We start from the raw sequence: 24,910 nt of genomic DNA, 5'->3' as shown, positions 1-24,910 counted from the left end.
TTCTTAAGTCCTCATTTTCCTATGCAGTTATTCTTGAGCACCCCTGGTGATGGGGAATTCATTTTCTCCTGAGACAGCCTCTTCTAATTTTACACAGCTCTGATTTACTTACAGGTTTCTTATGTTCTGCCACTCTGTTTCTCTGACCTTTTAACCAGTTTTACTGGCTCTGTCTCTTAGGGCATGAGTGTACAAATCTAATCTGCTTCCACATGACAGCCTTTTGGTTTGGAGACTGCTGTTTTTAAACTGTTTGGCCTGCCTTTTCTTGGAGAAAGTCATAAACTTTTATAAGTGAACTGCACGGGGTAGCACAAAACATAGGACTTACTGGGTTTGAAACTTGTATTTCTACTATTAACTGTGTGGGATGGGAAAGTTAATCTCTCTGTGACTCACTCTCCTCAGCTGTGAAATGGGGATGATGATATTTCATAGGATGGTTGTAAAGATTAACTGAAATAGTTCATATAAGTATGTAACACAGTCTGCCATGTAGGTGTTGAACAAGTACTGGTAGTTCTCCCCTGGCCACCAGTTCTTAATTCTTCATTTGAAGAGTCTCTCTTCCATTCTTGTGTTTCTGTTTGGGGTACCTTTTATGTCCTGAAGTATGATACATAGAAATAAGCCAAGTGTTGCATAGAGTTGGAGCAGGGTGGAAGAAAATAGAAGCTTCCATGTTAAAATAACATATTTCTATTAGTGTAGTACAGTAGCACATTAATCTTTTGTACAATTACATCTGTCCAGCTAAATCTCTTCCTTTGCATTTATATTTTTATTCTCCAGTAGAGAATTTATAGAACCCCTGTTAATCTGTCTCTAATTAACTAAGTTTTCATTCGGTCCGTTGTTTTAGCCTTTTGAATTTCCTTTGGCTCTTGATTCTTTCATTCTACTTATTTATTAGCTGTCCTTACCAACCCCAAATCACTTGTATATTTGATCAATATCATAATTGGTTTTGTTCTGTTATTTACAAATTTGTCAGTAGGACGGGGTCCTGTATTACCTACCACAGTAGAAAGTTTATTGCTCTGTTTATCAGCAGTCTTTGCGTTGATTTGTTCACCAAATTTATGTTTATGTAACATAATATTATTAACTCATGTTTATTCATCTTGGTCTCAAAGTTATGATGGCAAAGATTTCAGATGCCATCATGAAATTTGGATCACAAGATGTACTTATCTAGCAACCTTGTTGGAATAGCTTCTACTTTATCTCAGAAAAGAAAATGAATTTTATTTAATGAAGAATGGAATGGGATCCATTCTTCAAGTTATGCTTTATAAAAGGTTACACACACACACACACACACACACGTATATGAATGTGTATGTATATGCACATGTGGATATATTTTTAATAAGTTTGTATTTATAATATGCTTATACCATCTTCTTTTACATTTGGACAGAAGTGGGAACAAGATCCTGAAACTTTCCTGATCATTATAAAGGGAGCTGGAGGAAAGGCTTTCTGTGCTGGGGGTGATGTCAGAGGTAAAAACTTTTTCCCCCTTACCTAAATGCTTTTTCCTCCACTCGAACTGATAAAGTATTGGCAAATTTTTGTAGTAATTTGTAATTTGCTTTACTTCTTAGACTTTTTTTGTTATAAAGTTAATACATTCTTAAATATGTGTGTGTGTGTGTGTGTGTGTGTGTGTATGTGTATACCTTTTTTCTTTTTTTTTTCTTTTTCTTTGGTGTCTGGCTGGTATGGGGATCTAAACCCTTGACCTTGGAGTTATCAGCACCATGCTTTCTCAAGTGAGCCATCAGCCAGCCCTAATATGTTCTTATAAAGCTAACTTAGAAAAAAAAGTAAAGACTTAACCCAGCAGTGGGATTGCTGGATCATATGGCAGTGCTATCTGTAGTTGTTTGAGAAACCTCCATACTGTTTTTCATAACGGCTACACTAATTTATAGTCCTACCAACAGTATAGGAGGGTTGACCTTTCTCTGCATCTTTGCCAGCATTTGTTTTTCTTTTTGTGATAATGGCCAGTCTAACTAGAGTGAGATGATATCTCAGTGTAGTTTTGATTTGCATTTCCCTGATGCTTGGTGATGTTGAGTATTTTTCATGTGTCTTTTGGCCATTTGTGTATCTTCCTTTGAGAAATACCTGTCCAGCTCTTTTGCCCATTTTTAAATCGGGTTACTTGTTTTTTTACTGTTAAGGTAGTTGTTTTGAGTTCCTTGGATATTCTGGATATTAATCCCTTGTCAGATTCATAGTTTGCAAATATTTTCTCCCATTTTGCATAGGTTGTCTTTTTGCTCTGTTAATTGTTTCTTTTACTGTTCAGAAGCTTTTTAGTTTGATATAATCTCATTTATTTTTTCTTTTGTTGCCTGTGCTTTTGGGGTCTTATTCATAAAGTCTGCCCAGTCCTACTTCCTGAAGTGTTTCCCTATGTTTTCCTTTAGGAGTTTTATAGTTTCAGGTCTTTGTAAATCTTTAATCCATTTTGAGTTGATTTTGATATATGGCGAGAGGTATGGGTTTCATTTTTCTATATTGACTTCCAGTTTTCTCAGCGCCATTTATTGAAGAAGTAGTCTTTTCCCCAATGTATGTTCTTGTTGCTTTTGCCAAAGATCGGTTGGCAGTAAGTATGTGGGTTGATTGCTGTGTTCTCTATTCTGTTCCATAAGTCTGAATGTCTGTTTTTATGCCAGTACCATGCTGTTTTGGTTACTTTACCTTTGTAGTCAGATAGTGTTATGCTCCAGCTTTTTTGTTTTTGCTCTGGATTGCTTTGGCTGTTTGGGGTCTTTTATTATTCCATATGAGTATTAGGATTGTTTTTTCTATTTCTGTGAAGAATGGCATTGGTATTTTGATGGGGATTGCATTGAATCTGTAGATCACTTTGGGTAGTATGGACATTTTCACAGTGTTAATTCTTTCAGTCCAAGATCATGGAATGCCTTTCTATCTTTTGTGTCCTCTTTAATTTCTTTCAGCAATGATTTGTAGTTCTTGTTGTAGAGTGCTTTTACCTCCTGGGTTAAATCGATTCCTAGGTATTTTATTTTTTTGGTGATTATTGTAAATGGGCTTGCTTTCTTGGTTTCTTTTTCTGCTAGTTCATTATTGGAATATAAAAACACTAATGATTTTTGGGTGTTGATTTTTGTATCCTGCAACTTTACTGAAATTGTTTATCAGCTTTAAGAGTTGTTTTGTATAGTCTTTAGATTTTTTACATATAGGATCATGTCATCTGCAAAAAAGGACAGTCTGACTTCATCGTTTCCAATCTGAGTGCCCTTTATTTCTTTCTCTTGCCTTGTTGCTCTGGCTGGTAGTTCCAATACTGTATTAAATAGGAATGGTGAGAGTTGGCATCCTTGTCTTGTTCCTGTTCTTAAGCACAATATGAATATTTTTAAAACATTGTTTTTCAGCCTGGAATTAGTCTTTCCTTCAGAGTTGGGCCTTTGATCACATCAGTTTGCAGATGGGCATTGCCTTGTGTATTGCGTTTAGCTTCTAACTGTGAGCTATTTCTGCAGATAGGCCTAACTTTATATTGATATTTGAAAATATAGGTACAAATTCTAGAATTACTCTAGTTTACATGTATAAAACAACGAATTTCAGTTCCAGGAAATTTAGTTTCTTTAAAGATCATAGTCTAAAACAATTATGTGGGCACTCAGAAAATTTTAAAAAAAGATTGTGAATGTCATTTAATTTTAATTTATATGGAACTAATTGATTAGAACAAAAATTAGATTAGAATAAGATTAGGAGGAAATCTGAGAATATTTGAGGTAAAAGTTTCATTCCAAAGGCAATACAATTTACACTCCTTTCCTTTTAGAATTGGTAAGCAGTAATAAGGACTGAATAAAGGACAACAGATAAGGTTCTTTTTTCAGGCATAGATCAGTGAAAACCTCAGAATGACAAAAGTAGGTATCAGATCTGTCTTTTAAAAACAGGAAAAGAAGTGAACATATGAAACATTTTGATGGAAGATATGTCAGAATTCCAGAGTTAGTCTAAAAATCGGTAGTCAGTGCTTTCCTGTAAAAGAGGAAACATGTATGTATAATATATTTAATTTGTATTTTAATAATTCTCTTAGGACTTAAAGACAGGAAAGGCATATGAGCTTGTGGTATATGGAAGAGAAAACTTTGATTGCAGTGTTGAGATTGACTGGAATATAGGAGAATGGTAGGAGATGTGAACTCTGGATAACAGGAGATTGCAATAGAAATGAAGCCATTAGATAGTGTTTATTATTCAGCAGATATTTACTCAGTACATGTTTATTAAGTCAGGCGGTAGCAATGTCTTTGAGAAGTTACATATCCATTGATATTATTAATAAGTAAGAATGTTACTGTCTTATTTCCCTCTCTGTCCTCACCTTTTACCATTTCTCTTTAGTCTTAAAACTACTTGATTAAAAAATTACTCTTTTCTTTCTTGCTTTTGTGCCCTTGTAGGCACTGTTTCCTCTACTTGTAGCTTTTCCTTCTGTCATTTTGTAGGAAATTCCTACCTATCTTTTCAACGTGGCTCAGGCTTACCTATTCTGGAAAGCCTTCTTTTAATCATACATCTTCTGCTCTCATTCCCAAAATACTCTGCTCTCAGAGTGTGGGCATAGCACAAAAAGTGTGTTTTAGTAGTCTATCTCTCTTATCAGTCTGAACTCCAGGGAAGCCATGTTACATTGCTGTTTTGCTGTCTGCAGCACCTAAAACAGCATATGGTACATAGTAGATGCTCAGTAAATGTTTCATGGTGAAATGAACGTGGCAGAAATATTTAACTCGGTGGAATACTCTATAGTACTGTACACACGCATGCTATGTATGTATGTATAATGAACTTTCTGTTAAGATATATACTAGTATGTCTAGCAAATGTTTATTCAGGTGGTAGAGAAAATATAGTCAATAGAACATTCAGTGTGTAGCAACCTATAATTTTTAATTTAAGTATAACATTGTGGAATAAACATAGAAAGTAAGAATAGGAATTTTTGCCCTGAAGCTTTGACATTGGACTGTGGGTTTGTGACTAACTGTGGTGTGTCTGTGGTGTGGGCAACATCAAAACTTTAACAAGCTATTTTAGAGTCTCCCCTTCCACCTTTGCTTGATTATCATACTTTTCATTTAATTTGTATGGCAATATTCACTGGAAAACTGAAAATATTCACCTTTTTTGATTTTGACTCCTTCCTTTCTTCTTTTTTTGTAGTGATCTCAGAAGCTGGAAAGGCAAAACAGAAGATAGCTCAGGATTTCTTCAGAGAAGAATATATGCTGAACAGTGCCATTGGTACGTATGCTCTGCTGAGAGCTTTGAAAATGAAATCAAGAAATGAGGTGGACAGTATGACTGGTTAAAAGCATAACCAATAGGCACTCTCATTTAAACTTTCATATATTATGTGCCAGGCATAACTGAAGTTGATTAAAATATTCTGACTGCTTGTTCCGGAACAATTCCACTTTACTATTAGTAGGCTATACTTAACTGCTGTTTGTCATAAAATCAATATGAAAATAGGGATTCCTGATCATATGGTTGGCTTTCACAGAAAATGAAAACTCTTGAGTCCTACTTTGCTCTATAAAATGAAGTGTCATTTTCAAATTCTTGAGGAACTCTGTAATGAAAATTTTCTTACAGTCAAGATTCCAGGTTTCATTGGAAGTGAAACAGTACTTTTATCAAGCATGTGTTTCAAATGTTAAATGACAGGAAGTAACAAAATAAATACTGTGTACCCACCTGCCCAGAATTAACAGACATCAATATTTTGTTTTTCCTTGTTGTTTTAAAATTTGTTTAAAATAAATATAATACTACAGGCTTTTTTTTTTTTTAAAGATGGCCAGTAAGAGGATTTTAACCCCAGCACCATGCTCTCCTAAGTGAGCGAACCGGCCATCCCTATATAGGGATCCGAACCCATGGCCTTGGTGTTATCAGCACCACACTCTCCCAAATGAGCCACAGGCCGGCCTGTGGCTCATTTTGTTGCATTCCTCAGTGCCATTTCATTCTCTCTTCCCGGAAGCAACCATTATACCCCCTCAAAACAACTATTTTTTATTGATTTGTAGTGTATCCTCCTGGACCACATTTTATATTTTTACTTCATATTTATGAACTAAAAGAGTATTACTTTGTGTTTTGAAATTTACATAAATACTTTCTTAGTGTATATACCATTTCTTAAATTGTTTTTAACAACATAGAATGTAACTATTCTACAGTATAGGATACCTCATTTTATTGTGCTTGTCTTTATTGCGCTTTGCAGATATAGCGTTTTTTTTACAAATTGAATATTTGTGGTAACCCTGCATCAAGCAAGTCTATTGGCACCATCTTTTCAACAGTGTGTGGTCACTTCATGTCTCCATGTCACATTTTGGTAATTCTCATTTTGTTTCAAACTCATTATTATATCTGTTATGATCTGTGATCGGTGATCTTTAATGTTACCATTGTAATTGTTTTGGGACACTGCAAACCGGACACATGTAAGAATTGCAAACTTAATTGATAAATGTGTGTGTTCTGACAGCTCCACCAACCGACCATTCCTCCATCTCTCTTCCTCTCCTTGGGTCTCCCTGTTTCCTGAGACACAGCGATATTGAAATTAGGACAATTAATAACCCTACAGTGGCCTCTCAGTGTTCAAGTGAAAGGAAGAGTCTCATGTTTCTCACTTTAAATCAAAAGCTAGAAATGATTAAGCTTAGTGAGGAAGTCATGTCAAAAGCCAAGACAGGCCAAAAACTAGGCCTCTTGTGCCAAACAGTTAGCCAAATTGTGAATGCAAAGGAGAAGTTTTGAACGAAATTAAAAGTGCTGCTCAAGTGAACACATGAATGGTAAGAAAGTGAAACAGCCATATTTCTAGGAAGAATGTTTTGGTGGTCTAGACAGAAGATCGAACCTGCCGCAACATTCTTTTAAGCCAAAGCCTAACCCAGAGCAAAGCCCTAACTCTCTTCAGTTCTGTGAAGGCTGAGAGAGGTGACGAAGCTGCAGAAGAAAAGTTTGAAGCTAGCAGAAGATGGTTCATGAGTTTAAGGAAAGAAGCCATCTGTATAACATCAAAGTGCAAGATGAGGCAGCAAGTGCTGATGGAGAAGCTGAAGCAAGTCATCCAGACCTAGCTAAGATCATGACCAAGGTGGCTACCCTAAACAACAGATTTTCCACTTTCCTTGACTTGAAGTCTGTTTTATCTGGATATAAGTATATCTGTGCCTGCTCTTCTTTGGTTTCCATTTGCGTGAAAAATCTTTTTCCATCTCTTAACTTTCAGTCAGTGTGTGTCTTTATAGGTGAAATGAGTTTGTTGTAGGTAGCATATTGTTGGCTCTTGTTTTATAATCCATTCAGCTACTCTCTTTCAATTGGGGAATTTAATCCATTTACATTTAGAGTTATTATTGATATATAGAACTTGTTACTGCCATTTTGTTACTTTTTTTCTGGTTGTTTTGTACATCCTTTTTCTGGTCTTACTGTCTTCCTTTGCTGTTAAGTGATTTTCTCTAGTAGTACTTTTTGATTTCTCTTTATTTATTTTTAGTATATCTATTATAGGTGTTTGTGTTGTGATTACCATGAGGCTTACAGAATAACATATTATATATAACACATTATACAAATTATTTACATTATATAAATTATATTAAATGTATATTACATTATACAAATTACAACAAATTACTTTAAACTAATAACAACTCAACTTTGACAGCTAAGAAAAAAAAAGTTGATTCTATGCTTTGACATTATTCCCCTCCCTACTTTTTGATATTTTATTGTTTCAAGTTACATCTTTTAACATTGCCTATCTCTTATATGACTGTTGAGTTTGTTATTATCTTTTTGGGTTTGTCCTTTAGTCTTCATAGTAAGGAAATAAATGGTTTATTCATCACCCTTACAACATTGGAGTATTCTGAGACTGTCTATGTACTTACTTTACTAGTGAGTTTTGTACCTTCAAATGTTTTCTTGTTTCATTTTATTGTCGTCTTCTTTCAGCTTGCAGAATTCCCTTTAGCATTTCTTGTAAGGCAGGTCTAGTGTTGATGAATTCTCTTAGTTTTTGTTTGTCTGGGAAAGACTATTTCTTATTCATATTTTAAGGTTAGTTTTGTTGGATACAGAAATCTTGGTTGACAGTCTTTTTCCTTCAGCAATTGAATATATCATCCCACTCTCTGCTGGCCTGTTTCTACTGAGAAAGCTGCTGAGAGCAATATTGGGGCTCCATTGAATGTTCTGTGTTTCTTTTCATTTTGTCTTTGGTTTTTGATAATTTGATTATGATGTGCCTTGGGGTGTTCCTCTTTGGATTGAATTTGATTGGTGAACTCTGAGCTTCCTGTACCTGGATGCTGTCATCTTTCTCTATATTTAGGAAATTTTTAGCCATTATTTCCTTAAATATGCTTTCTGGGTCTCTTCCTTTTTTGTCTCTTTTGAGTATGCCAGTTAGGTGGAGTTTATTATGCTTGACGGTGTCCCATAATTGCTGTATTTCTGTTTCACTTTTTCTTATTATTTTTTCTTTTTGATCCTCTGATTGGGTAATTTCATATGTTCTTTCTTTGAGCTTGCTGATTCTTTGGTCAAGTCTGCTGTTGGAGCTTTCTATCAAGTTTTTCAGTTCAGATAATCTTTATTTCTATTAAAAAAAAATTTAATTCTATTCCTTTGTCAAGTTTCTCATTCTGCTCCTGGATTGTTTTCCAAATATCATATAATTTTCTCTCTGTATTTTCTTGTGACTCCTTGAACATCTTCAAGGGGATTATTCTGAATTCTCTGTCAGACATTTCTGAGTCCATTTCTGGTGCCTTGTTTCCTTGGGTGGTGTCATATTTCTCTGTTCTTTCTCAATCTTTGTGTGTTTACATTGATGCCTGCATATTTGAGGAGGTGTCTATATCTTCCAGGGGTTTTTATTGTGTGTGTGTGTGGCTGGCTGGGACAGGGATTTAAATCTTTGACCTTGGCGTTGCAAAGTGGCACTCTTAACTGACTGAGCTAACAGACCAGCCCTCTTCCAGGTTTTATAGGTGTTCTTTGAAGGTGGTTCTTTAGTACTTACTATGAGAACTTTGTCTCTGGTTTGTGGTTTTCTTTCATTCTGTGGTGAATTAATAGCAACCACCACCACTTAAACCCTGTACTAGAACTAATTTACTGTCCTGCTGTTAATTCCCAGGATGGGGAAGATTTACTGCAGGGAATGGACTCGAATGCTGTCCCTGAGCTAAACTGTTGCCTTGCTATTGTTTTTCAGTCTGAAGAAAAACTTTTGTGTGGAGTGGATTTTAATTTCTTCTGGGTCATGTGGAAATTCCACAAGAACAACTTGGCTGTGTGGAAAATCTGTCCCGGGACTGTTGACCACAAATCATGCCCCCTGTAGTCTTGTCAAGCTGATCAGTTTTCACTCTGTGGTGCCTATGTTGATCAGGAAGCAGATCAGCTACCAATATCGTGCCTCAGTGCAGCTAGTGGATCAGCCTCCCCATCCCCACCCTCCCCCCAACTCCAAACGTTTCCCTTGGGGCAGGTCCCATATGAGTCCCCCAGGAATACTTACAGATCTCGGGGCAAATCAGACACCACCTCTTACTCTCTCATCTCACCTCTAAGACAGCAAGTCCAGTGATGGTCTCCATGTATCATGCTATTCTGGCCTTGAAGGTGGGGTATGGGATGTTCTGAAGTGATTCTTTCCTCCCTCCATTCCTGGCCCCTCCCTCTTATGCTGGTGCAGGGGAACCTTGTGAGGAGCTACGCTAATGGGATGTTCTAAAGTGGTATTTTTTGCCAGTGGTCACAGCACTTTTCTCCCCTACAGGCTCCAATTAGCTTCACACAGAAAGTGCTGTGGTGGTTTTGCTGTCTCCATGGAGCTGCTCTGTGCACTGTGCCAAGCTGGCCTGGGGAGTAGCTGGGGTGGGCATTGATTGGACTGATCCTTCCTCCCACCCATGGTGACTTTACTTTCTGTGACTTTATGAACTCATTGGGTCTCTCTTCCTCTTCCCCTGTGTTCTGGTGGTTTCAGGATGGTAGTTTTGTCTTTTAATTGGTGCAAGTTGGTTTCTTTTGCCAGGGAGAGCAACACCTGGGATCATTTAGTCCACCATCTTGGTGATATCACTTCTGCTAAACTACAGATTTCAGTGGAGAAGAAAAATTCTACTGGAAGAAGATGCCATCTGAAACTTTCATAACTAGAAATAAATCAATGCCTGGCTTCAAAGGACAGGATGACTTTCTATTAGGGGCAGGTAGCTGGTGACTTTAAGTTGAAGCCAGTGCTCATTTCCCATACCAAAAATCCTAGGGCCCTTAAAATTATGCTAAATCTACTTTTGCCTGTGCTCTATAAATGAAACAACATAGCCTGGATGAAAGCACATCTGTTTACAGTGTAGTTTATTGAACACTTTAAGCCTGCTGTTGAGACTTACGATTCAGAAAAAAAAGATTCCTTTCAAAAGTCACCCACGAGCTCTGATAGAGATGTACGAGTCAATTAATGTTGTTTTTATGCTTGCTAACAGAGCATTCCTTCTGCATCCCAGGATAAAGGAGTATCTTCAACTTTTGAGTCTTACTGTTTAAGAAGTACATTTTGTAAGGTGATAGCTGCCATAGACAGTGATTCCTCTGATGGATCTGGGAGAAGTACATTGAAAACCTTCTGGAAAGGATTTACCATTCTAGATGACATTAAGAACATTCATGATTCATGGGAGTAGGTCACAATGTTAACATTAACAGGAGTTTGGATGAAATTGATTCCAACCCTCCTGGATGATTTTGAGAGGTTCAAGACTTCAGTGTAGGAAGTAACTGCAGATGTGGTGGAAATAGCAATAGGACTAGAATTAGAAGTGGAGCCTGAAGATGTGACTGAATTTCTGCAACTTTATGATAAAACTTGAATGAATGAGTAGCTGCTTCTTATGGATGAGCAAAGAAAGTGGTTTCTTGAGATGGAATCTATTCCTGGTGAAAATGCTGTGAACATTGTTGAAAAGATAACAAAGGATTTAGAATATTATGTAAACTCAGCTGAAGTGGTGGCAGGGTTTGAGAGGATTGACTCCAATTTTGAAAGAAGTTGTACCGTGGATAAAATGCTGTTGCATGCTACAAAGAAATCTTTCATGAAAGGAAGAGCCAATCGGTGTGGCAAACTTCATTCTTGTCTTATTTTAAGAAATTGCCACAGCCACCCCAGCCTTCAGCAGCCACCAGCCTGATCAGTTGGCAGCCATCAACATCGAGGCATGACTCTCCACCAGCAAAAAGACTACGATTCATTGAAGGCTCAGATGACCATTAGCATTTTTTAGCAATAAAGTATTTTTTTATAAAGGTGTGTATATTGTTTGTTTAGACATAATGTTGTTGAACACTTAATAGACTACAGTATAGTATAAACGATTTTTATATGCACTGGAAAACCAAAAAATTCATGTGACTTGCTTTATTGTGATAATTGCTTTATTTTGGTGGTTTGGAACTGAATCCACAATCTCTCCAAAGTATGCCTGTTTCCAATGTTATGAATATACTCTGCATTACTTATCTATTCCACATTAATGAATGTTTTAGATTATTTCCAATTTTTACTAATATAGCTAGTTGAACCCTTGTGTGTTCCCCCTTAGTGCCCATGTACAAAAGTTTCTCTAGAAATATATGTGGAATGGGATGGATCATAGGGTTTATAAATCTGCAGTTTGTTTCCAAATTCTACCCTAGAGTGTAAGACTTTCTTTTTCTACACATCTGTTGGCTTGGCTACTCTTGGACTTCTGATCTTCCACATGAATTTTAGAATTGTTTTGTCTGATTTTATAAAATATCCTATTGAGATTTTGATTAGAATGAGAATGATTAACTTGGGGTGAATTGACATCTTTGATATTAAGTCTTCCTGTCCCTGAATGTGGCATATCTCTTCATTAATTCATGTAGATTAAAACTTTATGGAGTTGTAATTTACATACCATAAAATTCATAATTCATGTATACAATTAAATGATTTTTACTAAAGTAACCAAGTTGTGCAACCATCACCATAAATCAATTTTAGAACATTTTCTTCATTTTGACTTTCATGTCCTTTCATAATGTCTTATAATTTTCTCCATAAAAATCTTGCTTTCTAAATTTTCTTTTTAAAGACTCACTCTTAGGTATGTTGTGGTTTTTGTTACTTCATTTAATGGTTATTTTCTTACTACATTTTCTAATCAAATATTTCTGGCATGTAGAAATGCTTTTGATTTTAATATCTTTTTATACTTAGCAATCCTGCTGAAATTTATTGTTAATTCTAATGGTATTTCCGTAGGTTCTTTTGGCTTTTCTACATAGGCAGTTCCATCATCTGCACATAACTTTTTTTTCCATCTCTTTCCAGTCTTTATTTATGACTTTTCTTGTTATATTTTGGCTAGGATCTCTGTTATAGTGTTGAATGATTGTACTATTGTCATTGTTCCTGATGTCAATGGGAAGAAAGCTTTTAAAATTTCAGTTAGGTATAAATCTCTTTGTAGAAATTTTTTGCCATGTTACAGACATTATATGTATTCCAAAGTTGTTAAGGGTGGTTTGTTTGTTCAGATTTGATGGTGGTGGTGGTGATCTTGTGCTTAAACATCTACTTTATCAGACTTTTTCTCTCGTCTCCTGGGCAGGGGGCAAGCTTCCTTACTCAGTTCCCAAATCAGTAGGTGGAGTTTTGCTTGTCCTGTTTTATAAATGGAACAGCTTCTCCTAACTTGAGGCTTTGTGCAGGTAGTTGATTACATAAGATACGTGGCCCAGATCTTATCCCCAACTTGCAACACATATAGACACCCCCTCACACGCTCACTCATAATTCTTGGCTTTAGCTTCCACTCAGCTATTGACTTTGAGTTTTTTCTTCGTTTCTGGCACCTGGGGATTTCTGCTGGTTGGCTTTGAACTGGGATATACATTTAGCATTTATTTATTTTTTCTAGAATTTTGTGTCTTTGAAGTATTAGTAGGGAAAGGAGACTGTTTCCCATTTTACCTCAGTAAGTCAAATTGAATGGACATCTATCAGTTCTTTAAATCCTAAAAGTATTCAAACATTCTATGTACCAGCACTGTCCAATAGGACTTTTTTTGCTGTGATGAAAATATTCTATATTTTGTGCTGTCCAATATGAGTGCCACTAGCCACATATAGTTACTGAGCACTTGAAATGTGGCTAGTGTGACCAAGAATTGAATTTTAAATTTATTTAATTGTAATTAATTTTAATTTAAATGGCTATATATAGCTAGTGGTTGCCATATTATTGCAGTTTTATACTAAATAAAAAGAGATTGGAGAAAACCTCAAGTAGTTTGCAAAGAGCTTGGTCCAGTGTTAACATACAGAGAGAAAACCTTCAAGGTATAATTTCTGTACATTATAATAAAATTATAGTCAGTAAGGAATTTGACAGAGTCTGGCTTCATGTACTGCATCAGTTAGCCTGTAATATTTTATATCTGAATTGTATGTATCTGTAGCTGGCATGGGGGTGGCGTGTGTATTTATATATCTCCATGCCAATCAGTAAATTTCTTCCCATGGTTTCTAGGGAAATGCAAGTCAAAATTGAGGGCAGTGGAAGTCCTTGTGAATGTGAAATTGGAGTTGTGTTTTGCTGGCTTATTGGCTAACTGGGAATACTTAGAGAATTGTTGAATGGATCAAAACTCTGCAGTTTTATATTGGCCCTTAGTAAGGAGGTAATATTGGCAGCAAGCTGTAATAGACGCTCAGTGATTTACATTTATGTTATATTTTGGGCAACTTCTCCTCTCTGAGGAAAAACAAAAGGGAAAGGAAAACTGTAAATGTTTGTATGATTAACAGAATTTTTGAGCTGGAAGGAACATCTGAGGCCATATATTGTCTCATCATTTTATAGATAAGGGAACTTAACTGTATATCATATATGATATACACATATCTGATATGCATATATGAGGTGACCTCAAAAGTTTGTGGAAAAATGGAATTGGTAGATGAAAGAAAGTGAGCCAAGATGCTGGGTACCGTTCAAGCTTTATTAAAGGAAAAGAATCTACTGGGCTGTGCTCAAAGTGGGGAACAGCCCAGGGCTGCCCTGAAAATGGGGGACAGCACCAGGTGTGGGGGTGGTAGAGCTTATATAGTGTGCCAAGGGCTGGCTGATACCATCAAGGAGGGTCATTATGCTAATGTGGATCAGGGTGGAGAACTGTGTCCTTGAAGCAAAAGGGGTTTCTGTTTAAGTCAGGAGGCTTCTCCTAAAGGGAAGCGGGGAAGGGAGGGGAGGAGGTGGGCGGTGCCATTTTGTACTTGGGCTTGTCTAAAGTGGCCCTGGTTATGTTGCAGATCTATTAAGTAGATAATATGAATCTTTCCGTGAACTTTTTGAAGTACCCTAGTGTGCATGTGTGTATATATATATGTATGTATAAATAATATATATTACTGATATATTTATATCATTTAATGCCCAGTTGAATCGCCAATTAATTTAATTATAAAGCTGAGACTGGAATCTGAGTCTTCTAATTCCCAGTCTGTTCTCTTTCCTATATCCTGTTCTTCTCTATATGTAACCAGATACTTCTTTAGATGCATAGAAAACAAATATGTTCTTTAAAATACAACTTTGTCCATAAACATAGGTGGCTTATAAGGTAGATGTGTATTATTTTCTCAATATCTGAGTTTACAAGGCATTCATCTGTTTCAGATGGATGGTTGAATTGTTAAATAATCAGGATCGTGTATGGATTGATATCTAAAAAATAACAGATTTTAAAAGCTATCCATTTAGTCCTTTTTCATATTTCTTGTGAAAATTTCCTGGGGAAAATACTTAAACTTTATATAACATGTGATTTTTGAAAAAACTATATGTATCTTAACATTGCAACTAAAATTACTAAAATAACAGCTCTACTTCTTTTAGGGTTTTGCCAGAAACCGTATGTTGCACTTATTCATGGAATTACAATGGGTGGGGTAAGTAGAGTTTTTACTCTCATCATTGATTTGAATGAGTTGAATTAAAAACAAGTTAATAATTATGAAACAGAAGTGAGGTGATGAATGTAACACAATAGAACTCATTGAAACAAAATCTGTGGATTTTATATTCTGGCAGATTTGGGATATAATATTTGCACTTTTAGATATTTGAGATATAATATTTGCACTTTTAGATATCTCAATGCAAAAGTTGTATGTTCTTAATTATGTTATATACTATTTAAAATTTTTGATTAGCAAGATTTTTTAGGCAATGGGAATATTGCATTTTATATATATAATATATTATATTATATATATTATATATATATACGTAGAGCTCTTTTTCCACTTACAAATAAACTGTTTTGAACAGCTTCAGAAGAGAAACTAGAATGTTGAGTTTTTTTCTTAGACTGTTAATAGTGAGAATGTGGCTTCCTAAATTGTACATATTGCACAAAATTTCACCTTAGTGGAAGTGTTTGAATTCTTTATGAAGTTCTCTGAAACTGCATTTCTATCAGTTGACAAATATTTGTTTTGCCTCTATGCTATTACAAAGAAGTCCAGTATGTAACTGGCGTTAAATAACTTGATATACAGTTGGGGAAAACATGAAATAATTATAGAGCAAGAGGTAAGTTGTATGGCATTGACTATAACAAAGACAAGCCTGTAAAGAAGTGAGGGGTCAGAATGGATCATGGTAGGACAAGGGCTGGATGGAGAAGATGTTGAATTAAACTAAGCCTGGAAAGATAATGTAGGGGAGAAAAAGTAATATTTTTTCCACACCTGTCACAAAGATCATGGCTGACACTCATAACAAAAGACAGATTAACAAGAGAGAAGCATAGCAAATCTGTTTTATCATTGTTTTACATGACATGGGAACCTTTAGAAATGAAGACCCAAAGAACTAGGGAAAACCATGTATTTTTATGCTTAGGTTGGATGAAGAGTGGGCAGTCACGTAAAAGTATGACTGGACAAAAAGGTAATAAACTGGTAATAAACTGGAGGGAACTTCGCAAGGCATGTTGGTTCAGATTCTTCTTGGCCTCTCTCTGTAGCTTTCCTTACCTCCAGGTATAGGGCAGGACACCTTGTCACATGAGGTCTAATAGCATACTTTCAGAAGGGGTAGGTCAGAGAATTCCTTTATGGCCAGCTCTTCCACAGAAAGGTGGGAGAAAATCAGAGAGTGAGGTCCAAGGGGACATATTTTGTAGTAGTGTGTTCTGAGCCCCAACAATAGGTAGGACTTAGGTAGGTAGTAGGAGGCCAAAGCGTGGAATTTTTAAAATTCTACCTGTTCAATGTTTCAGAGATTTAATTATTTGGAATATAAGAAGTCTCCCTATTGTTCCAGTAGAACCACCCTTTTAAATGAAGCCTCTTGGGCACCGAGAATTGCTTAGGTCTTGCACATCATTTTAGGAAGGAATTTCACTAGCAGCTGGGTGATTAGAGGGCGGGATCAAGGTCAGGCTATACCTTACTGCTTGTTGGCAGATACTGAGCTTGGGTTGGTTGTCCTGTTTTTGTCAAGGAAATGTTAATGTGGGGGAAATAAAAGCTCTGTGGAAAAAAATATAGCAGAACAAGGGGAAGGGAAACAATCTGAATTGTTGAGGGAAGAGCTGCCCTGTGAATGTGAAAGGAACCAGGAAAAAATAAAAACAGAAACAATGGGCATACCCAATAGCATGTTAAAAAAAAAAAAAAAAGCCACACCCCAGTAAAAGGAAAGAAAATTCATAATGAGACAGCAAGCTCAGATGAAAGGGCTACACGTTGAAAAGGGGAATAGGTAACATAAGGAAGGATGACTGGGAACTAAAAGTAGCAGAACTGACATTCCATTTTGAAGTCAATAGGTTGGAAAGTTGAATGTAATATTACAGGTAGTGAAGTTGTATCTGTGGAGAACAAATGTGACAAGCTGTCATAAAGCATTAAAAAGAAAAAAGCTAAAAATAACAATAAGAACGAATATTTTGAGGTAATGACTGAGAGAAAGATATTGGGAACCCAACAAGGGAGTGATAAATACTCCATGATAAGTAAATCAAACACTTGGAACAGAATTGATGGTTAGATATAATTAAAGAAGGCTTTCTTTTATTTTAAATAAAAACAAAAACTCCCAACCTGATGTATGCATAATTAAAGGAAATATAACATTTCAGATAAGATAATGGAAAAAGAGACCCACACCTAGATAAAAGCTCAGGAAAAATTTTTTTAAATTACAAACCTTAAGGAAAAAAGCAACTGCAAATGTTTAGGCCAAGGAATTAGAGTGAAGGGGTAATTAGTGAATACAGGTTATGTACAAAGGAACATAAATCTTGCTTTAGACTTCTCTGTTAAAGTGCCAGAGTCAGTGGGTTGAGGAAGTCATGAAGTAGTTAACCCAAGAGTTTTCCACCCAACTAAGTTGTCATTTAGTATAAATGTAAATCAAAAACATTCTCAGAAATGAATGGGCTTGGAAGATATACTGCTAACTTATCATTGTTGAAAATATTCCAGTAAATATTTGGTGTAGTTCATCAAGAGATCACTCAAAATTAGTAACTCAAGAATAGTTTCGATGTGAAAGGATTGGTGAACTGCCCTTTGGTGCTGACAGTGGGCAGAATTTTTATCTTTATATAGAAGCCTGAGAAGAATCATTGCTTTAACATACCACATCTGAATGCATTGGCCATGCCTTTTGGCCACCATGACATGTATAGGTTGTATAGTGTTTGCATACATTCCTACATATGTAATAGCCAAAAATATTGTATTTATATCTAAAGAAAAGAATACAGTGAAACAGGCCAAGATCATGTTGTCTTGAGAGAAGTAAGCGTGATGCTGCTGCTTCCTACTGGTGTCTTTTTTCTGTATTTACTTTAAAGTGCATAAACAACTTTCAGAATGAAAATATACTTTATATCAGCCTTTCTTAACCAGAATTCCACCAGAGAGTTAAGTCTTAGTGCCCTGAGCAATGGTTTTCAAGGTGTTATCCCTGCAATAACAGCTTTAGCAGAGCTTGGGAACTTGTTAAAAAATGCACATTCTTGGGTCCCACCCCAGAGTCAAACTCTAGGGGTATGGCCCAGCAGTATGAACAAGCCCTCCAAGTGATTTTGAGTCATTTTAAGTTTGAGAACCATTACCCTAAAGCATCCATTGTATATAACGAATTCTTTTCTATTTCTGTATTGTGCTTCTAGAATGGTGTACATCACATCACATGGTGTAGTCACATCATTTGTGGTTCAGATGAGGAACTCCTGAATGAGAAAGTTTGTTTTATGTTACATTTGATCGGCCCTCCTAAAAAATAACTTTTATACTATCAGTTCTGCCCACTCACATTCATCCTTAAATAGGGAAGTTCTACCCTCTTTTTTGACAGTCATAAATGCTACCTCTAGTAGATGTAACATCTTTCTCCATTGAGTCAGTGCATTCAGTGTGTACTCTAAATTTGGCATTTGTACTTCATTGTTACTTTGTAATATGTCTTTTCTCCCCAAGTATATTAGATGGTTTGTAAGGGCAAGGACTATCATGCTTTTAAAAAAATTTTCACTTTTTCATAACAACTAGGAATGCACTGTGTGTGTGTGTGTGCAAAATTGTTTGTTAAAACAGTTCTATTCTAAATAATAATAAACATCTTGTAGCTTTTAAAAGTGTGAAATTAACATATTGGAAGTGAACTGGCCTTTTTTTTTTGTAGTGGGATTTTGTATATATCTTGGTTTTAAAGGCTAACTTTTCATGTCTCATTTACAGACTTCTTAATCCAAGACTCTTCACGAACTCTAGCTTTTAAAAATGTAATCCTCTGTAGATCATTGGCTCTCAGCCTTGCCTGTACTTAGGATCACTTGGGAGTCTTAAAAATCCCAGTGCCCAGGCTTTTCTCACCTCCCATAACTATTAAATTGGACTTTGGAGTGAGGCCTAGGCATTTTTAAAGCTCCCTGGTGATACCAGTGTGAAGGTAAGGTTAAGAACTGCAAATCTGTTGTTTCTTAACTAGCATGTGGTTCAGTGTCACCTTTGGACCTTTTTCTAAATTCTCCCCAATTCTGATTCACTTGGTGGGTTTGTTAAAACACAGATTCCTCCCCTCTCTCACATTTAGTTGGTCTCTGTTGCTTTGCCCTCTACAGATTTGTCACCCCACTTCCCCTGGGTGATGGAGCCGCAAAGGATTACTCAAAACCCATCTCTTCCGAGCAGTGAGAAGCCCTGAAGTGGTTAACTTCCCTGGAACCCTCAACCGAGAGGCATTGCTTCCTTGGGAAATTAACCCCAAATTGGGGTTCTCTTCCTGCATTTATTTTCCAGACCAGGAAGTTATAGGAAGAGAAATAGGTGTGGTTTTGCTAAGCACAGTTTAACAAGGTTTAACAATAGAAGCTGGTAACATTCAGTGAAACAAGTCAGATGACATTCCATTAAGCAATAAAATGATTCACTAACAAAGGCCTAATTTAGCAAACATTCCTTCTCCCTCTAGCAGTTTTCCAGCAAATTAGATATCAATCAGTAACTAATCTGTCTTTGAGCCAGCAACCTTGCTGTGCCAGAATTCTTGTCTTGCAACAGAGACTCAATAGCCTGGGGAAAATTTCCTGTCCTTGCAAGGTCAATATTTGAAACTGCAAGGCTTTGGAAAACCAGGCCCTTTGAAGTACATGTGTTTTATGCATACTCCACAGGTCTCCAGTTTAGTTGGTCTGGATTGTGGCCTGAGGAATTACAAGTTCTCAGTTGATGATGATGATGATCAGGGGAAGGGCTCATTTTAGGAACCATTTCTGTGAGGTGTTGGGAATACAATTTATTTTTCAAAAAGCTTTTATTTTCAGAATTTTTAGTGGAATTTTAGTATTGTATATAATCAATATAAGTATATTTTCAATCTGTTAAAAGAAAAACTGTAGACATTAAATTTAACAGAGTTTATTTGAGCAAAGAACAACTCATGAATTGGGCAGCACTCAGAACCAGAAGAGGCTGAGAGAGCTCACCTAGCAGAGTGAGGAGGGAGCTTTTATAGGCTGAACGCTGAAGTAGAGAAATCATCTGATTGGTTACAGCTAGGCGTTTGCCTTATTTGGACATGGTTTGATCAGTTGGCTGCCTGTGACTGGCTGAAGCTTAGCTGTTTGTTACAAAAGTATACTCCTAAGTGAAGTTTCTGTTTACATACAAAGGTAGATTGTGGTTTGTGGTGTAGGAACTCAAAGTAGGGAGACATTCTTAGGCCAGTGGCCTCCTCCTTATTTAATTTAACAAATCCTAATACATAAGTGTGCAAATAAATGGGGCAAATAGGGCTTAAGAAAAGATGTACAAATAGTATTTGTTTTTATTTTGATTCTGGTCAATAAATTTAATAATGATAACAAAAAAAATAATTTTGTTAAGAACTTGAACAATCCAAAAGATGGTACCATAGAGCTTGATTTTTTCCCCTTCCTTTCTTTTTTGCTATAGAAAGTATTAGTTTCTTCCAGCATAAAAAATGACTGTTTTACTGTCTGTTAGCCACCCTGTAGAATAGCACAGTACTTTATAGAGGGAATGGCTAAATTCTATTATGTTTCAGACTTCAGAAATTTAAACATTTACCCAATATTTTGGTATACAGTAACATGAAAGTGAATATTACTGAGTGGTTCACCATGTACTTGATCAAAATTATGTAACATTATGTCATTCCATTTCTGAAAGAAACAATTTTTTAATGAATAGATATTTGAATGAATAGTTCATTCTGCTTCCTAAGAAAACAAATTTTTAAGTTCTTTTGCACTTTATTTTAAACATCTGAGGTCACATTTTCTCAAGCTAATATATAACACAGGCACATTTGTTTAAAAATTGAAATTAATTGTCATAGATGTAGAACAGCAGAAAATCCTTTTATTTTTATTTCACACATGTAGTACCACTCTCATTTCCCTTCCCAATTGAATTGGATTTAAAGAATGTTTAAGTTTCTTTCTTCTCCTTCATTCCTTCCTTTCTTCCATCTTTCCTCCCTTCCTCCCTCCCTCCCTTTCACCCCCTCTTGCCTTTTATAGTAGAAACAAAGTTGGCCACCCCAAGCCAACTCAGAACGTGGGCTCAATATGGGGTATTGTTTTTGTGTTTCTCAAAGTATCCTTAAGAAGCTGCTAGCGAAAGGGTTTTGGGATTGTAGGAGACCAGAATATGCCATCCCAAATATGCCACTTTGACATAGGGATTATTTTGAGTAGGTTGTTTTGAGTAATAGCAGACACAGGAGAAGCCCTGAAAACAGCAAAAGTTACCTTTTTGTAATTTACACCTATAAAGGAAATCTTTGGTACGTTTTGGATGTGACCTACGCCATCTTGGATGTAACAGACGCCATTTTACACACACAGCACAAAATGGCCACCAGCCTTTCCCTTATGAGAAACCTCATGTTTTCTGAGAAGTAGGAACTCCTCCACACCAGCACCAAACCCCTCCCTGATTATGTCAGCCTTCCTTACAGTCTGTAGCTCTCCCACCCGCAGGCCCGGAGCTGTCCTCCATTTTGAGGGCAGCCGGGCAGATTCCTTTCCTTTAATAAAGCTTGATCAGTATCGGGCGTTTTGGCTCACTTTCCTTCAATCTCCATCTACCTCTCTGTACCAGAAAGAGAAGGATGACTGAATGACAAGAGACTCCTATCAGTAGAGAAGGCACCAATTTAAATCTACAAAACAAACTACAGTCTTTTTTGCTGTGCTTTTTCTGGTCATCTCCCCATAACTTGCCTCCTCCACACCCTACTTTCTTTTAGGTGAAGATGCTATATAAGCAGGAGTTCTAGGCCACCCCTTGGAGAGTTCTCACTTTCCCATGGATATGTCCCATGTATACATGAGGTGTACATGTTAATAAACTTCTGTAAGGTGGAGTTCTAGGCCATCTCTTGGAGAGTTCTCATTTTCCCATGGATATATCCCATATAACTTGAGTTATACATGTTAATAAAATTGTTTATTATTCTCTTATTAATCTGTTTTTTGTTACAGGGTCTGAGTAACAACTCAGAAGGGTAGAGGGAAAATTATTTTTTCCTCTGCTACTCTTGATCAGTAGTGGAAAATAAAAAGTTTGAAAGCATATTTTAGGAGTATGTTCTCTATATTATTTATTTATTTTTTAAAAGATATTAGAAGGCGTATGTTCTACTGAATAGAGAAGTAGGAATTGGAGTGGAATAGAAACAATGAGCAATGAGCATATAATACCCAAGTGACTTTATTGGTACATAGACCAGCCACATGTAAAGTTGAATAGTGCTCAGTTAAGTAGAAGCTACTGAATTAGCTTATGTTTTAGCCACTGGTAATGTCATCTGAGACATGTCCTTTTTTATGAAAAAAAATGAACAGTCCTCAACGATTGAATTATGTTAATATATTGCAAACGTCTATTAGACATCATAGGCACTTCTTTTTTCAGTTTTAAAGGGTATTCTGTTCTTGCTGCTGTTAGTGATAACTGTATAAGATGACATTTAAGAAACCATTTTTTTGTTATAATAAAATGCTAGATTTTTCTTAACAGCATTTAGTTACTTAATAGAACCTGAGAGCTGTCAAAGAAAAAATTACAGCATATTTAGTTTAAAGATATCAATTGACCTTATTGCTATTCTAGAATTGGACAGCACTTGTTTCTGTAAAAATAGAATAAGTGTTTCAATGAGTTGAGTAGAAGGGGGTGGTTTTATATTTTGAAGAAAGCAGAAACAAATAACAAAAAGAGGATTGGTCATTTTAAAGTTACTTTCCTTGTAAGGTGGGGACAGGGAGACAGAACAGTAGAAAGATAATTGATTGGTTAACATCAGGTTACTTCAGGTTATTTTTTCTTGTAAGGATTAAAACAGAGGGAACTTCATTATCATGCCAATTGAAGATTAAAACTGGCTTGTTTGGGAAATTGGCTGTTATCTCTTGCTCCTATTTCTTGGAAGATTAGATAACTTAGTTTTGGTTTGGTGATGTGAAACCCAGCATAAGTGACTCCATTTTGAATTTTAGTCTGTTGATTCCTAGTGCAGTTTAGTCCAAAACAATGGCTTTCTATAATTTTTTTTTAACAGAGGTTACGAAAGAAGAGATGAAATAATTTTATTAACTAATTTAAGATGTTTAGAGAAACTTTTGAGTTCAGCTTACTTTGGTATAGTTCCCACCCCCCATGTCATTTAAATCTCACGTTTTTTAAAAAAATTATAAAATTCTTTAAGATATGAAAAGAGACTCCTGTAAGACTGAAATATTAGTAGCAGGAGCTGTGAGAGGAAAAACAGAAGGAAATTTCCCTTGCATTTCTAAGTGTGTAGGGTATGTACCTATATGCATTCATTTTTAATCTATGTTCACTGTTGAACTTCCTTCAAATGTGGATTGATACCTTGTTTTTCTTGATAGGGAGGGGTAGTTCTCCCTTCCCCAAATGGAATTCTTTCTACTTAAGATTTCCTTCTTTCTTATTAGGGGAGAGTTAGGATTACTTTTAGTTGCAGAGTTTCTCATAGTAAATTTTTAGGGTCATTTAGTTTCGTAATGAGCCTTTTTCATAGGCAAGCATTAAGATATATTATTTTTCGAAGATGTAATGGGTCATCCTCTAACAGATATTTCTATGCTTCTTGGCAGTCTACCTCAGGTGGTCTGTTAACTCTATCTCACCACTTGTCTGTCTTGTTAGACAGAACCCTTTGTTCTCCACCTTGCTGGACCCCCTCCCTTTCCATTTAGCTCAGGAATATCTTAAGTAGAGAACTGTGGAGTGCTTCCATTTCCTTACCAAGAACCTGGCTTCACTGTTTTCCCTCCTCCTCTCCCCATTTTAAGATATTGAGTTCTGGGATATAGAACTTGGACTTCCTAGGACTTTGGGTATTCTTAGCAACTTTTTATAGACTTGCAGATTCCCAGATCTACAGAGGAGTTCTTTTCCTCTTTCCTTGGCCATTTCCTGTGGTCATATTGGTCAGGTTTTTGGTTCATTTTGTTTTTAATTGTGAAGTCATCCTAGATTCTGGGTCAGGTGGTAGGCACCTCTCCCTGGTGCTATTCTCATCCTGCCTTCATTCCATTCCCACCATGTTGAGTTGGATGATTTGTGCTCTAGAGGGTTCTTTTGCTTATATTGAAGCATCAAACTATCTCACAGAGAAGAAGGGGGGAAGGGAGTTCCTCTTGCCCATAAAATAATCTCATTCCCCTAAGAATCTATGGTCATATGAGGTTTGAAACTAACTAGAGGCTCATTATGACTTTAGCTGTTACACATTTGAGATTGTTCTCAGCTATTTTACCCAAGCAGCAAAACTTACTAGATGCCCACTATGAACTAGATACTGGTTAGGTTCTGGGAATAAAACAGTGAACAAGGCAGACATGTTTTCTTTCCTCATGGAGTTTACTGTCTAAACAGGCAAATACAGGGAGGTCTTGAAATACATAAAAGAGTACCAACCTCATCTATGTGTATATGAGTGAGTAGTTTAGTGATGGGGGTGGTGTAGGGAAGGCATCATGGAGGAAATTATATTTAAGCTGAGACTTAAAGAAGGAGGAGTTAGCCAGGGAAGAACAAGTTGGGTATTGTAGAGAAATGGAGTGTGGTTGGAGCAAGTGTGTAAAGGTTTGGTGCAGTCTAAAGTGACATCGTGAGAGTGAGCGGATAATAGCTTGTGTGAAAATGAGCTGAGAGAGAGAATGAGTATTTGAG

General features: G+C 36.3%; 1 protein-coding gene across 7 annotated transcripts in view; it reads left to right on the top strand.

Annotated features, from left to right (window-relative positions):
- The window catches only part of HIBCH (3-hydroxyisobutyryl-CoA hydrolase), an 86,388-nt gene that overhangs the window by 23,280 nt on the left and 38,198 nt on the right, over positions 1 to 24,910 (top strand). For all 7 annotated transcript variants that reach the window (XM_063096462.1, XM_063096445.1, XM_063096455.1 and 4 more), the window contains 3 exons: positions 1,424 to 1,508; positions 5,245 to 5,325; positions 15,057 to 15,109. In XM_063096462.1, coding sequence (XP_062952532.1) covers positions 1,424 to 1,508; positions 5,245 to 5,325; positions 15,057 to 15,109 — 219 coding nt within the window. The remainder of the gene's footprint in view (positions 1 to 1,423; positions 1,509 to 5,244; positions 5,326 to 15,056; positions 15,110 to 24,910) is intronic.

This window comes from Cynocephalus volans, chromosome 1 (genome assembly GCF_027409185.1).
Source record: "Cynocephalus volans isolate mCynVol1 chromosome 1, mCynVol1.pri, whole genome shotgun sequence".
Taxonomy (NCBI): domain Eukaryota; kingdom Metazoa; phylum Chordata; class Mammalia; order Dermoptera; family Cynocephalidae; genus Cynocephalus; species Cynocephalus volans.
This window is presented reverse-complemented; position numbering and strand designations above follow the sequence as displayed.